At 43.7% G+C, this 17,277-nt stretch overlaps 1 protein-coding gene across 1 annotated transcript; it reads right to left on the reverse strand.

Annotated features, from left to right (window-relative positions):
• Positions 1-1,309: 1,309 nt before the first annotated feature.
• On the reverse strand, positions 1,310-16,667 carry urm1 (ubiquitin related modifier 1). The gene is made up of 5 exons (XM_010877352.5): positions 16,464-16,667; positions 10,585-10,655; positions 5,484-5,565; positions 4,033-4,081; positions 1,310-2,135 (listed from the first exon to the last, which is right to left on the reverse strand). Exons 1-5 carry the CDS (start codon positions 16,553-16,555, stop codon positions 2,067-2,069), a joined length of 363 nt encoding a protein of 120 aa, XP_010875654.3. The 5' UTR covers positions 16,556-16,667; the 3' UTR covers positions 1,310-2,066.
• Positions 16,668-17,277: the final 610 nt, after the last annotated feature.

Genomic DNA, 17,277 nt, shown 5'->3' on the forward strand with positions numbered 1-17,277 from the left:
TACTAATTCACAAGATTACAATAAAATAGGTAGCTATTTGTAATGAGTACACTATGTACAATAAACAAATGTAAAGGTGTGAAAAGCAGGTTGACACGGTGTAGTAAATATTCATGTGAACGTAATCTTACATTCAGGCCTACGAAAGAAAAATATTTCACTGAAATAAAAAGACACTTGTCGCCATATTACATTTAGAATAATCCACCAAATAGTGTGTGGGCTACAATCAGATTACTTTGACTATCATTTTGAATTGTCTACAATTAAGAATTTTTGAACAACCAAAACAATGTAAAAATGTATTTGGTAATTTAAGGGCCCTTTAGTCTATTTTCTCCACTGAATGAAATTCCATTACAAAGATTTGGATTAAAACGCATTTTTAATGTGCTGCTATTCTACACATCACCTGCAAATACACGCAGTAAAACGTTGCGCTAATACTGCTAAAACAAGTATTTTTTTTGCTGTCTTTGAGTAGCAGTAAGAATTGTCTTTGATAATTATCCACAGTGTTTTGTGGAGCCCAGCCGACTCATGGCCTCTCGACAGGTCACGCCGCGGGGGGAACCGTGTGTTCTTTTCTCAGCCCTTTCTCACTCTCTAAGAGGCTTCCCCTCGCGCCACACGGGCTACACACATTGTGTACACACACACATACACACAGTTGCAGTTCAACCCTCAAACACTGGCACACCACGTTTCTCCCTCTCGTAAAGCTAATTTGCATTGGCATTATAGCTACCATTATCAGATGGTTTCCCATAGCAAATCGAGCCCACACCCGAAAAGAGGGTTTGCGGTCGCTAGGAGCTTGGAAGGGGGTGGGGGTGAGGCGGGACGAGGGTCGACCTCCCGCCGCGGTCTTGTAGGTGGATCTTATGAATATTCTAGGTGAATGCTCTAAGGAGAACTATTCCTTAAACCCCGATGTAGGCCTAATCAGACTATAACTCCAATCCCATATTCAATCTACATCGATTAGCTTTGATCACGATAGAACACTGTTAGGTGATAATTGTAGGCATACAATGTACATTTACAATACACCATAAAATTCCATACCATATATATATATATATAATTGGATTTATTCAAGAAAATAACTAAAATCCCCGGAGAAGTGAACCTGGTAAAGAAAGGTAGCGTTAACATCGTACAGACAACATAAAGAACAACGTAAACAGAATGTGTACACATTGTAAATTGTGACCCATTCCAACATACATGTATTCTTTACTGAAGCAAAGAGAAAGATGTTGAAAGAGAATGGATAGAGATTGTCTCGGTAATAAATCAGTTAAAGTACACAATATTTTTTTTATTCAGAACTATTAATTCAATGACATACATTCTTTAATGTTATATCCTTACATCATGGCATCAATCATTTCAGCAAGCTAAATTAATCGTTTTTGACTGATTTGTCTTAATTTCAAAACATTAAAATATAAACTGAATGAATTAAGTTGAAGCAATTTTTGGGCGAAAAAAGCAAAAAACAGGTTAAATGATTTGGATTATTGACCAATCACATGCAGAGTTCAAGGCAAAGAAAAAAACTGGCACACCATATTCTTAAGACTATCAGCTCAAGTCCTACTGTCTCCTGAATACAATTGAAAAGAGAAGAACTGCAGAAAAATATTAATTTGCCTCTCCCTGAACAATACTAATGCCATCACCGTAGATACATAAACAGATCTACCTCTCTGAAGATGACACCTCCCCACTCGGCAAAATTTGAAGGACCATCACCATGATATAAAAATAAATAAAACTAGTGCTCATGTAGCATAAGGTCCACCCTGTCATTATAATTGCATTCATGATTCATGTTCTAAACAGCGAAACGGATCCAAGATCGACACAGGCTAAGGTCCTGGAGAACATAAGTCCTAGCATCCCAGAGTTCTTTCAGTCCATTTGGTTGACAACGACAAGAGGTCCAGTGACTTCTGGTGTGGAACAATGGGAGTGGAGGACATAGAGAGTGTGTGTGTGGAAACCATATAGAGACTGTCTGTTGGCTCAGGTGCAGACCTCGGTAGCAAGTCTACATTCTAACCTCCATGCAGAGTAGAAATGAACACTACGTTGTCCTGGTCCTGCAGCTCGTACCGCAACTCACCCTTCAGGAAGGAAGACAAATATAAACATGTGCGTATATGTGTGTTGTAAAGCTTAAATCATGCCATCTAAGTGTGTACACTTATGTATGTGTACACATACATATGTATGTATACATATGTATGTATGTGTGTATACATATGTATGTATGTGTGTGTACATGTATGTATGTGTGTATATATGTATGTGTATACACACACACACACACATATATACACATATACACACACACACACACACACACACACACACACACACACATATACACACACACACACACGTTTGGACACCTACTCATTCAAGGGTATTTCTTTCGTTTTACTGAATAGTGAAGACATCAAATCTGTGAAATAAAACACATGGAATCATGTAGCAACCAAAAAAGTGATCCAAATACATTTCATATTGTTGATTATTCAAAGTATCCCCCGTTTGCCTAAATTACAGCTTTGCACTCTTTGCTTTCTCTCAACCAGCTTCTTGAGGCAGTCACCTGGAATGCATGTCAATTAACAGATTTGCCTTGTAAAAATGAAATTGAGGAATTTATTTTGGTAATGTGATTGGGTGGGTGTACAGAAGAACAACATTATGTCTGTACTGTATTGGTCCATATTATGGCAAGAAAAACAACAGTCCATCATTACTTTAAGGCAGGTCAGTCAATCCGGAACATTTCAAGAATCTTAAAGTCCAGTCTTAAAAACCACCAAACACTATGATGAAACTGGCTCTCATGAAGACCACCACAGAAAAGGAAGTTACATCTGCTGCAGAGGATACGGAAACAGATATCAGACTGGTGGTCCTTCGTTCTGATGGGAACAAATTTGAGATTTTTGTTTCAACCACCATTTCTTTGTGAGACAGAGAGAGGGTGAATAGATGACCTCTGCATGTGTGGTGCCCACCAAGAAGCATAGAAGAGGTGTGATGGTGCTTTGCTGTTGACAGTGTCTGTAATTTATTTACAGTTCAAGGCTGTCTCAAACAGCACGGCTACCAAAGAATTCTGTAGCAATATGCCATTCCCTCTGGTTTGTGCTTAGTGGGACTATCATTTGCTTTTCAAAAGGACAATGACCCAAAATCTGAAGGCTGTGTAAGGGCTATTTGACAAAGGAGTGGTGGTGCAGCATCAGATGACCTGGCCTCCACAATCACACGACCTCAGCCCATATGAGATGGGTTGGACTGCAGAGTGAAGGAAAAGCAACCAACAACTGCTCAGCATATGTGGGAACTCCATCACAACCTTTGGGAAAGCATTCCAGGTGACTACTTCATTAAGCTGATTGAAAGAATGCCTAGAGTGTGCAAAGCCGCAGTCAAGGCAAATGGTGGCTACTTTGAAGAATCTCAAAATAAATGTGTTTAGCACTTCTTTGGTTGCTACATGATTCCATGTGTTATTTCATAGTTTTATTTCATTGTAGAATAATGTCTTCACTATTGTTCTACAATGTGGGGAAAAAAATACACACATGCACATGCACACACCCGCACACACACACAAATATGTGAATGGGTAAGTGTGTCTTTTGAGTGGTATTGTGTATATAGACTTTAATACACACAGATATTTATACACATTAGCCATTGAGATATGATATATATATATAAAAATACACACATTTAGAGTAAAGAAGAAATGTAGGAACATATGTCAAACAATTGGTTAAATATCAGAGCTTGGAATTGCTTCTGTAAAGCATACAAAAATGGAATGAAAAGGCTGCTCACTGGCAACAAAAAGAAATAAAAAGTAATGGTGAAAATGTAGTTTTTTTTCAGAATCTGATACATCCTCCATAAGTGATCTGATGTGTACAAGCTTTTTAGCAGCCCCCCACCCCATCTCCCCCACCCAACACACATTGTCTTTGTAGCAACACTCACCATTAATTCCCAGTCGGCGTCATTGATAAGTACCAAGATACCAGGCCTCCTATTGCAAGGAAAAAGGCGTTTTTTTGTTGAGATTGCATCGTAAAAAAAAAGGTTATGTATAATCTCAGACACACACACACACACAATTAAATAAGGTAGCATAAATAAAAAATGTTGGCAGTAAAACAAAAGAAGAAAATATATTCTCAAGACCATTCTACACAATAACAAATTCCCATGCAAGCATCTGTTTAACCAAACACAAGAGAATGTGAAAGGGACAGGTCAGGTGCATGTGTGTGAGACCATGCGTTGTAGAGATCTTGTGTTCTTGGGGTTCGTGTAGCCCCTTTCATTCAACCTATGGTATCTAAACACAGCGAGGTGAACCACAACTGCAGGCTTTGGCTTTGCTCTATGAAGTCGCCAACTCCACCGCGGTCGGTAAGCTCTGACGTCGCCGAGTCAGAGAGCTGTAGACCGGGACCTGATAGGCTGTTTTCCTGTCGAGGGCACTTCCTCTTTCCATACGGCACAACGTGACCTAAATCTCCTCCGACACAGTCTTGTGTACGCCTCAAAACAAACCGATTAAAACAGCCTCCACTTCATTCGATGCGGCTGTTCAAGATGTCGTTTTTTTTCCCTTTCTTTTTAAAAGAAACGTGGTTCAGGAAACAATTTGAGAGGAGATCGCACACACACTCTACAGTGGATTTAATTTATGGAGTTTATAGGTGGTGCAGGAGCCGGTCTCCCTCTCTCCTATATCCCGGCTTCATTACCTATGTGGCCCCTATAAATACGGCCCTATAAAATTACCAATAAAAGTCAGGGCCATACCGATGAGCCTGTACGGCGAGGTGGGGACAAACAACGAGCCCAGTCCACAATACAGTGTCCGGATGTCATTTAAGGACTGCCTGGTCCATCAGACACACCACCTCAGGCAATGTAAATACGGGTCTGCATCTCTGCACCATATATATATATATATACACACACACACACACACACACATATGTGTGTATATATATATATGCACACACACACATATACATACACACACACACACACACACACACACACACATATATATACATACACATATATACACACACACACACACACACACACACACACACACACACACACACACACACACACACACACACATACATACATACATACATACATACATACATACATACATACATACACACACACACACACACACATATACACACACACACACACACACACATATATACACACACACACACATATATATACACACACACACACACATATATACACACACACACACACACACACACACATAAATACATACATACCCACACATATACATATGAGTTTCATCCAAAATTATTTATAAACAGTTGATCACACTGAATAATTATTTCTGTGTGTGTGTGTGTGTGTGTGTGTGTTATTCTCACACAGTGTCTCCCTGGACAAAGAGCTCGGGACGTTCCTTCAGCAAGTTCGCTCTGATCCACACCAGCAGCTGCTTCATGTCCCCTACACACACACAAATACACACACAGACAGACAGAGGCAGGGGTCAGAGGTCGGAGTTCAAGGTGCATGGTTCCAGCCCCCCTTCCCAGCCGGTCGATGTGACGCGACAGAGGGACCACGGATCACCAGAGATCACGATGTGTGTGTGTGTGTGTGTGTGTGTGCGAGCACGGGTGTGATGGCGAGGGGGATGGGCCGATGGCCCGGCCACCCTCGTTCATCTTGGGGACATTTGGTTCGAGATCTCCTGGTAAACAATGAGGTGCTGAGAAAGAAGCTTTTAAAGGATAAGATCACAGTTCAAATAACCCTTCCCTTGGTGGAAGTGCACATGCAGCACTGCCCTCATCAACGTACAGCAACGCTTTCCCAGATTGAGATATTCCTCAATGTGTATTTTTCCAGTCGATTTGAATTGTTTTCTTGCTACTGAAATAGAGAAATAACTGCTTCATCGGGGTCCCAGACATCGGCCCTTAATATGATTTATCTTTGGACCCCTGGAAGAGTAGCCATTGCTTCGTCTGCAGCAAATCGAGATCCTAATAAAAAAACTAAAAATAGTACCAAATATGAAGTGGCGATTGGGAATACATTAGGAACAGTGAGCAAAGCACAAAATATGGAATTCACATTGATGTTTTATATTATATGGACCTGAACTCTGGAAATTGGACCTTGCATTAATAATGCTGTAGAGAGTTACACGTACCCAAAAGCAGGGTTACGAGAGCCCCCACCCCACACACACAGAGAACTAAGGGGTCATTGCTGTGTGCGTGTATATATCTGAATGTACGTGCTTCCTTCCGACAACATATTTAATACAAGATCATGGCCGTCTCTACGGATGCAGAAGGCCTCGCGATGGCAGAGGAGAGCGTAACTGGGACTGCAGCTACCCATATCACAGGGAAACAAACGTGCGCACCCCCCCCCCCCCACACACACACACACCCACACATACCCCCATACATACATACATACATACATACATACATACATACATACACCCCCTCCCATCCCATCATTCGCCTCTCTCACCGGATCCAACCAGTTCACCCGGCGCTGACATGGATGAGAGGAAAGGAGGTTTAGATGGAGAGAAGGTAGTGAAAAAGGGTTATATAAAACAGGAAAGTATGTTGCAATTGCAGCCAAAAGAATGATCTACGGCAGGGAGTTTGACAGAATGCGAGGCGGTCAACGCTCACTTCCGGAGTGCTTTCAGTACTGTCGTGTCGTGTCAACTGATGTGGCATTCAAACTTCTAAACACAACATATAACTGTACTGGTCGATCATGAATATTATTACTAGTAACAAATCTAGGCCATAATTCACAGCTAAAAGCGATTCAGCAACCCACAACAAACGCAAGGAAAAGAAAAGAAAAAGGAAGAATAATCTGCAGATCAGAAGACTGGGAACTGGTGGACAGATGGAAATAATCAGGAAGTTAAAATGAATGAAAGTTTGAGACCGGTGGAGGCGGTGACGGTCACTGATGGAGCTGGGTCTGTTAAAAACCAGAAAAGTGGTCAGGTCGGCAGCCTTGGTCCGGCATTGGCTCTGTTCCCCTGCCCAAAAGAGAAGAGTAGGGGCCGATCAACGGACACAGCTCTGACCATTACAGAAAGCGCCTCACAAAACTACACTAGCGCAGGACCAACCAGTACCAGTATAAAGCTGAAACTATGTACCGGGGCTGTGGGAATCTGCCTGTGTAAAACATCATAGGCTCTCCGCCCGCTACTGGACAGTCCTGGTGCCAGAAGGAACTGACTGGAGTTTTGGAAATTTGTTCGGGGGTGTGCAGGGGGGCGGGGCCCTTCACTCCACAGAGGCAGTACCAGGTTAATTGGATGGCTGTCAGACCACTTCAAGAATATAATGACAGGCCTTCCTACCTTGCTGAATCCCTTCTCTACCCCCATCACCACCCCCCCCCTCGCTTTCTGTGTCTCTCTCTCTCTCTCTCTCTCTCTCTCTCTCTCTTTCTTTCTTTCCCCGGCACCTATAAAGAAGAATAATGCTTGCCTCAGTGCAGAGCAAAGGCAATGAATATTGACTTGGTACCTCAGCACAGTTCTAAAAACAGAAGCCAATCACTCCGCTCTCATAATTTCTCCTTTGTGGAACGAAGGCACACGCTCGACCCTCTTGCGAAAAATCGCTGAAGTCTATCGCACCCCCCGCCCCCCCCCCCCCCTCCCGCCACGACTGTCGATTTCCCTTCAGAGAGACTTAGAGGTCAGGGTGGCGGATGGGGGTCGAAGATGAAGGTTCCCCGGTACTCTGGATCTCTTTGTGTCTTGGGTCGGCTTTCATTGTCCCGGGGCGCGTTCATTAGGGCACGCAGAGGGAAAACGGTTTGAAAGCGTTCGGCGGGGGCCGAGTGAGAAAAAAAAAACACTTTAACGTTGGCCCGTTTTCGGTTAGACCCTCCCTCCCCGTTCTACGCCGCTTGTGAAATCGACCGTGTCTCCCGCTTCTGCCCCCGTCCGGGACCGGGGGTGAGGCGCAGTGCGGGTGGGGCGGATGGGCGGAGGATGGAAGGTGGCGACGACGGCGGGGAGAGAGGGAGGAATGTGCGTCACAGGCTCGGTGCAGGTGCATTGTGGGAAAGCACTGCGTGGGCGGGAGGAGAGAGGGAGTCTGAATGGCGGGCTCAAAATGCTCCCTCCGATCTTCTACCGTGGTTAATATCGTCATTATGGTCGTTATCTGTGGGTGGGAGGGGATGAAACCATCCGTCTTTCCGGAGACGTGTGAGGAGATGTTTTCTGTCGTGTGTGTGTGTGTGTGTGTGTGTGTGTGTGTGTGTGTGTGTGTGTGAATGTGCGCACGTGTGTGTGCGTGAGGTGGGGGATGGGGGTCTTTGGTAGAGAGATTCAGTGCTGGGGTCATCAATCACTAACAGGGGTTAAGGGGAAATAGTGAGGAATCAGAAAGGGATTGTTTCAGCAGCCAGCATAAAACCCGGCCCAAACCCTGAGAAGCAGGGAGTAGCCCCAACACACACACACACACACACACACACACAAAACATACAAACGCAGTCACACACCGAACACACACACACAAACGGCTGCTGACGTCCAGCGACAGAGCACCAAGGTCATCCCTGGCTCACATTCTCTGCTTTGGTCAACTTTTGTTCCCACGTTGTCGTGGAGACCCCACTGCCACGGAGACCAAGCCTATTGTTTGGGGAGGTGAGAACAAGCTGAACAACCCCTATCGCCCTCTCGCATGTTCCTTCTGCTGTGCACTCAAACGGGGGGAGTGGACATTCGCTCGCCGACCCTGACCAATATCGCACACAGGCTCGCACGGTCATTAAAAGGCGTACATATTGACAAACACATTCGTCACTCGTACGAACAAACAAAGGAATAAACAACAATACGTTCTGACGCACACCATACGCACCAAAAAGGAGGTAAGACAAAAAGAAAACACAAAAATGACACCCCTCTGGCCTTCACTAAAATACCCCAACACTACAAGTCCATTGTAGTGTTAGCTGGTAACTCGTACCAAATGTTACACAGATTATTCACTTTCGAGAGACCTGGCCAACTTAAGAGTTCTTTAGGGAGTGAAAGGAATGACTCCTGTTTCAGTACCATTTAGCCAACGAACAGACGCCGTTATCCCGAGTCAATGCGTTAGACTAAGAGAGGCGAGACCGCGTCTGATGTCTAGGACGCTGGAAGTGAAACTTTCCACGGTCTTATTTAAAATGACATCTCTCTGGGGCGCTGTACTAACACTGAAAGGAGTGAAAAAGATCTCAGAGGTGCTTTACAAAATAGGAAAAGCATTTCAACCGGCGAGGCGCTGTGCAGACGAGGAGAGACATCAAACCGAAGGAGTGCATGGAGAAGCGGCGTCACTGCAGGAGGCCATGGAAGGCCTCTGTGGATGACCTAGCACTTTCCGAAGAATGGCCCAAGACGAGAGCGAAAGACGGGCCGCTCGTCTGTCCCCCAGCCGGACCCGGGGAAAGGATTTGGAGCGGAGAAGACCTGGTGGGGATTGCTTTTCCTCCTGACCCGAGGACCCGGTTCCTTCTCCTACCGCTCCTTTCCCTCTCCTCAGTGACTCCGCGCGGTGCATAAAAGGGCCCCGGCAACAGTTTTGCTGGCTGCATTTACACGTGAATGAGGTGTCGTAATGGAGCGCTTAGGGGAAGAATGGGCCTGGGCCTTGAGAGGCTCACAGATGTTGGTGGTGCCGGAGAGGGGGGAGGGGGTGTCCGATGCCATTGTCGCTGGGTCCTTGAATAAGAGGGGGGAGATTTTATTTTGGGGGGGGGGGGGGGGGCTGTTTTATACCCGATTTGCAACAGAGTTCAGAGAGGAGTTGGGGGGGGGGGGGGGGGGGGGGGGGCGTTTTGGTCGAAGCGAGAGGCCAAGGCAACCAGACAGCCGGGCCGAAACAGGGTAACTGCGACCAGCTCAACAGCTGTCCAGGGGAGCGTGTGAACGAGGGCTGGGAGAGGTCAGGGAGAGAGCGGCGGAGGGAGGGGACAGGGGCAGAGGGAGATGGAAGCCAGAGAACGAGGTATGAAAGAGGTGTTTGGTATGATTTGTGCCGGGGTTTTGTCCCTGGATATTGAGCCCTGCTGGGTAGAGTAAGAGTGACCAGCCACCCCCCCCCCCCCCGCCCCGCACCAACCAACTGCCGCTAGGGGAGACAAGGGAATGAGGAGATACACAGAGCTAATGAAGTCATCTATGCACGTGACAGCTTTGTTTCTTTCCCTGACATGGAAGATGAAGAAAAAAGGAAATGTTCGCAGGATCAGACAAAGGAAGAAATCTCCTATATCCCATTACCCTTAAATCCACGGGCGTAGTGCGTCTTCAACCATATAAAATGAAGACTTACAGTTAGAGTTGAACTCTCTGAATCACATGTTCAGGGATTACATCTATGGCTGTTATAAAGACTCTTTTGTTTTAAAGCAATCATTTAAAAGGACATTACGCTATTAACAAGTTGTACTCACAGGGTTCCGATTGGTCGGGCAGGATCACATGATGCTCCTTCACACCGTCAAACAGTAGCTCGGCCCCTCCCCTATAGGATGGAAAAGAACATTTCAATTCCATCGCTGGTCAAAAGTATCCCACAGTCACTACAAAAGCTGGGCATGGACAGAGTCAACGTGGTGTCATCCTAGAGAGTGACAACCAGGGTGGCATCAGATTACCATAATCTGGCATTAGCAGCGAACGGAAGTGGTGAGCTAATCCCAATAGGAGAGGATAGGCTGGGGGACAAGGGACAGGCCGAGGAACAATGCGAGCAGACATGGTATAGAACAAGATGGACAGGCTGAAGAACATAGAGATGGGCCACCCCCCACCGTGAACTAGTGTGTGGCGTTAGGAACCCAGCTGAGATCAGCCCATGAAAGCAAGTGTGGAAGCATATCAGTTCCTGGCTAGCCAACAAGCTTCCACAGGCCTTAAGGCCACAATAGATCCCAGTGCGTCCCTCAATGTTCAGAGGCATATTTAAGGGATGGAGAGATCTTCTCTGATAAAAGGACACCCAAGGTGCCGCAAGGAACCTGACAAATAGTGATAGGTTCTAGGGGGGTGACAGTACATGTACTAGTAAGGTAGGTTCAGTCTCCACTTGGAACTACAACACAAGAACAAAAGAACAAATAGAAATATAAGTAGAGTGACCAGATTCAATAGGGTGAAATACAGAACAATCAGGGTGTCGCTGCCCTCACACCCCCACTCGCATGCATAAGCACAACCCCACCACCTATACACGATGCAAAACAAAGTAGGGCCTACTATTTTACTGTACATCAAGTTGTATTATCAAATACACAAATACAGTCTATTATTGTGTTTGTACTGAAGTATTTGTATTGAAGCAACAAAAGAGCGTTTCAATCAGAACAAGACATTAGGCCTATGCGTCTCTCTGGCAAAGATGAACTGTTGCAACAGTAAAAGCTATACTATAACATAATATTGCATACGTGACAAATTAATGAGTTGGACTGAAACAACACTCCAGATAACATGAACACATTATGCCTGCTCACTTGTGCTAATTTATTTGTGGGGTGTGGAGTCCGGTGACCTGTGGTACTTTTCGCATGAGCCAATGTTTCTCACAGTCTGCTTGTCTTTAATGAGTTTGTCATAAAAAGCTGTACACTTTAATGCAAAATTTACTCTAACAAATAAAATTGCCTTCATGGATGGTTGTTACAGCGAGGTGAGATTACTTGCGCACAAGAGCTTGGGCTTGGCAGCTCGTGAGAACTAAAATGTGATTGTATCTTAGTCTGTAAAGTATAAACAACTTTAAAACAGACAGTGGTGGCAAATCATGACAACCTGTAACATTTGATTGGGCAGTAGGTCGGACCAATCAAAAAACAGGACCAAGGGAAAATATGGGACAAAACATGATTTGTTCTAAGTAAGTCGGGACATCTGTAAACAACTGAAATACAGGACTGTCCCGGGACAAATGTGACATCTGGTCACCCTAAACATAAGTGATATAAAAGGCATGTCTAAACAGTGATGTGTAGGCATGGTAGGTCCCCTATGTATATCTGAGGTAAAAAATAAAATAAAATGTAAATTGCATAAACACTAGACTGTATATTTAACACATTGAAATAAACAATCAAATCAAAAGTGTGTAGTCACTGATTTCTATAAAATATGATCTATAATTATAATGTGAGTAGTTGAGTAGTTAAAGAAATGTTAAGGGGTGTCACTTTTTTTTTTGAATTTGAGTGGCTAGGAAAAACTACCTAAGAAGGTCGAATTTTAGGAAGAAACCTAGAGAGGACCCAGGCTTAAGAGTCCATTTGGAATAATAAATACATTTATCTGGGCTAAATCCAGAGTCTATTTGATTTTATACTAGGTCAGAAGCATGACCAGGTGGACAAGGACAGGGACAGCAACGGGCCCCCCAAACCAGGTAATCCGCAGGTGTGGACCAGGACCTCATCTCCTCCTAAAATTTAAAACTGGAGGAGACTGAAAAAAAGTTAGTAGTCCATTCCTATCCCCCAGCACAATAATATAGCAGCGTAACACCTTGGAACTGAGACGTAGATGTATACCAGTAATAAAACAAGAAAGGGAACCAGGCAAGCCTAGTTTGGTCAGCTCGCGATTAGAAGGAATGAATGTTTTTGCCCTCGTTGGATTCGAACTAGGGTCTCGCATGTGACAGGCTGTGTCATTAAACACTACGCCACTAAGCTATTCTGCATTGTTTAAGCAATTAGTAGACACTCCATGGTTCTCGAAACCAGTTACCTACATTAGCTAACATGCAAACCAACAACAGATATAACAGGGTTGATACACTACATTCAACATGTTAAATTAGAAATAAATGACTGCAGGGAGATACCTCGTCATAATATTGCGTCCTGGCATTAGATCATTTTGTCACACATTAACTTCCCACCAAGTTTGAATATTTAAATATTTAAACTGACTAACGTTTCTTATTAAGTTTACTCCCACCACAAATAGCGTCTATGAACTGTATGGCTTTTACCACTGGCCGTTTTAACAGCTTATTAGCCAGTAATAGGCTTACTAGTATCTAGGGCTTACTAGTATCTACTAACTTACTACTTGGAATAGCCATAAGAATTGAACAATTACTAGTGAGACTGAAGATAAACTTTACACAGCCAAAGCTATTTCATTTGAAAGCACAACAACGTTAGTTTTTCTTTCATTTGTGAATGACAATGATACACTAACTATCAGTATAGGTGATGATAACTTTTTCGTCTCGTGAAAACCCATCCTCTTTTAAAGTGCAAGGAGTTATAATCTATATCACCCCAAAAAGCATGCATGGATGCGTACTTCCACCAAATCCACCAGAAAATGTCATAATATAAATTTTCTATGAATTAACTAACCTAACAAAACCGTGTGGGACCAAATATGAACACCTTAAATAAAAGTTTTTGCAATGTAAGCATTTTATTTGGTGGAATGAATCTACCCCTGACCAAATCACTAAAGGAGGCACAGTTTTAGCACTGATAGACAAGGAGTTGGTCAAGACTGGTAATATATACACATCTACAGGGGCTGGTCGTCATTTCCACTCCCCCAAAAACTACATACTTTAGGGAACTAGTAGGTATTCCCTAACTGGGGCAGGTCTCATTACCTCGTGTCTACCTTGGGAACCTAACTGCTCCTATCCCTGCATTTCAGTTGCCCATGCCACCTTGCCTTAGAATGCACAAGCCATCGTACTTGCATTTTTCAGTTGTTACAGATACATGTCTACCTCCGGACTTCATAGGTGCCATCTCTGCACATGCTACCTTACTCCTTCCATTTGCCTCGATTGCACATTTAGAATTGCCATTTGTACACATACAACTAATTATCCAACTTGTAACATACACTATACTTAATACTTGTACATTTTCTGGCCTCCTCTATTTGCCTTAATAGCATATTTAGTATTGCAATTTGTACTGCATTTGCTTTCTTTGCAGCACTTTATTATAATTTTGGACAACTATGTGTTTTAAATGTTAATAGAAGTGAAGAGATTCCAGCTAGGGCTTTAATGCTGCATTATAAGGCTCAAGGTCTATTCCTGGGTTAGTTTGGGAATAGAAGCTATGAGGGATCCTAAGAGACTTAATAGAAATAGGAGTGTTAGGATCCTACAGTAGGTCCCCTCTCATCCCTAAATGGCATACTCTATATCACTCCTCAAACAGCTATCTGAGAGTCTGGCACAGATTGGTCACCGGGCATCACTGAGGTGGGCGTTCATCATTGGTGGTGAGGTGAGTTTCCCTCTTAGAACACAAAGCGTACATCAGCTGGGTGCAACTCATTATGGGGTGGACCAGACATTTTCAGGACCCCGCCAGGTAAGACTGTGAATACCTTGGCTATACCGCTGGAGAATCCATATGGGGAACTTCCTGGGGCAGTAATTGAAAGGAAAATACACCTATTCCTAAAGCACAACTCCATGTCTCCCGGCGTGTCAAAGATCAATGTGTTCCCAAAACCGGCCTGAGAAAGAGACCGCGATGCCCTGGCGAGACGAGGTCTGAGCAGATCTCTGCGGCAGGAGGGTAGCAACAGGAGACACTGATCCACCTTTACACCCTGCATAGCAAGCGTCCAAACGCATCCGGCCATACACATAGTTAATAAACCAGCGTTGACTAGCCTGCCGGCGTCAGGGACCAGAGAGACTAACTGCATTTCACTGACCTCAGTAAGTAGTACTGAATTTGATGAAATTCTATCCAACTAAACAGCTTTGGCCTATAGCATGCCAGTACTGCAAAGAGAATTCCAGAGTTAGTAGGTGAGCCACATTTGAAATGCCTTTCTGTATGAAAAACTACAGCAAACCTAGCAAAATCACTGCTGGGGGTTAAGAGATGTGTGCCTCATTAACCTTAACTTCAGCCCCTGCATAGAACCCCTGGATGTGAGTATGTTTCGCTAATATTGGAATGAAAACATTTCCTGTGAGAGTAATGCCCAGTTAAACATACCTCAATATAATCGAGATAAAGTGAGTCAAGTGTAAAGACTGAGTGAGCACCAGAGATTAGAAGAGTGGAGAGCAATATAGACAGGGACAGATATGAGAGAGCTACAAAGATTGTGTGTGTGTGTGTGTGCGTGGCTGCAGGTGCTGACCGAGTTCATATAAAGAGACCTCACATCGCCAGGAGAATGCAGCGTTGTCATTCAGATGCCCTGGTGCTGAGCTGGACTCCAGCCCAGAATCTATCTATCAGTGCGGGGTGATCGAGAGACGCGTGCCTAGCACTGAACCACTCTCTCAGTGGTCAGTGACTTATAACAAATGCTGTCCTCTCATCGCCTGCATAGTACCATCTCGAAGCATTCATCCCTGTCCTATAGCCTATGACAGAGACATGCATTTAGCCTATTCGTTGGTTTAAAGCTCCTGCATCATACATGCATACTGGAGCACTCACCCGAGACTGAGTTGTCATTTAGTCACATGGGCTATATCTTCTCGTTTCCTATAACATCTGAAACCATTCATCACTGTCCTGAATGCATCGAACAGTCCAGACTCAGTATGCCTTTTTCCCCTTTTAGTGTTCCCTACAGTTTTTGCACTATAGACCCTTAGTCACCAACACTAGCTCCACTTACTCAGCCCTACCCTACAAGACAGAGAATATCATCTATATGAAAGAGGTTCTATATGCAATGTTTTAATGCAGTGATTGACAAAGTATAAAGCGCCATTTTATAAACTTATAATTTATTTCTGTGGCTGAATTTAACAAACGCTGCATTCAGTCGAATGTGATGCACTCAGTTCTGTCTTGAAACTGTACGCCAGGTTGCGACAGCCACCTCGAGGTCTTCCCTTCGCATCTCTCTTATGCTGTGATCTGAGTGCTGGACATCTTCTGTCTCCACTGATTTGCTTTTGACAACGGTACACAGTCAGACTACCTCTGGATAATGTGTGTCAGATATCAAATCCTATACAAGGACGTTGATCACAGTTAGATGGTTGTGTACGAAACGATTATTTGTTATTGTGGAAAAATTAGACCGTGGAAAAAACAGTGGTCCCAAATACCTAAATAAATTATCATATACTAGTAAAAGCATTCACCTAGATAACTAACCCTTCTTAAACAGACATATTTGTTTCAAAACAGTGGCAAAACCATGTGGCAAAACAGCCAAATTAGCGATTGAAAAATAGGTTAAACATATTTTCTGCTTTTTATAGTAATAGCACGACTAAGCACAGATTACTCTTGTCAAATGTGTTGGAAAAGTTTGAACATACTCATCAAAATAATTTCAACGTATTCGTACAAACCCAAACTCCAGGTGTAGTGCTATGGGCGCCGCCATCTTGTTGCTGACGTCGGAGTCGGAGCCACGCACGAGCACCGGAAGTGATGCTGTCATTATCTTCCCCCGGAGCCATGGCTGTGTTCCTCATTCCTTACATGCTCAGCTCTGTCCTACATGACCCAGAAACCAGTGGGTGATCAGGGAGATCTTTAGCGTTGATGTGGAACGGTTTTCCCAAACGAATTTCGTCTCCTCTTCCCTCCTCATTCTCTAGCTACCTGTTCAAATGTAACCAAAGAGGCAAGGAGAAAGGCATCATAAACCCAATTACAACTACAGGGTTGTCTCCCAAATTAAAAGTAATTTGATATAAAAACTAATTCATATTGATTTAACACGTTCATTGTTATTAAAAAAAAAAAAGGCTGATTGAAGGAGGTGTGTGTAGGGACATTTCTAGCCTACTATCGAATTTTCTATACATCTTGTTCAATTTGGTTACTCTGTCATGGAGGATAAAGCATGGAGTTTATGCTAAACAAATGCAGTAATGGTTGGTTTGGGGTTGGAATGAGCTCCATGCACATCCGCTTCCGCATTGTCTGCGCTTGTATTTCTCGTTGTACCACTCCGTTATTAAAATAATAGTACTATTTTATTCAAGGTGTATACAAGAGTTGCCTAAAATGAACAATTTTAATCGTATTTGCAAGATAATTTGCAAGGCTCCAGCTAGCAAGTTGGATAAAGGATTTAAGATGTATTTATCGACATACATATACGATAGCAAAGTGATTTTCATTAAATTACGTCTAGTGAAGTTGGTTCGGGGACAA

The sequence above is a fragment of the Esox lucius genome, chromosome 14, assembly GCF_011004845.1.
Source record: "Esox lucius isolate fEsoLuc1 chromosome 14, fEsoLuc1.pri, whole genome shotgun sequence".
NCBI classification, from domain to species: Eukaryota; Metazoa; Chordata; class Actinopteri; order Esociformes; family Esocidae; genus Esox; species Esox lucius.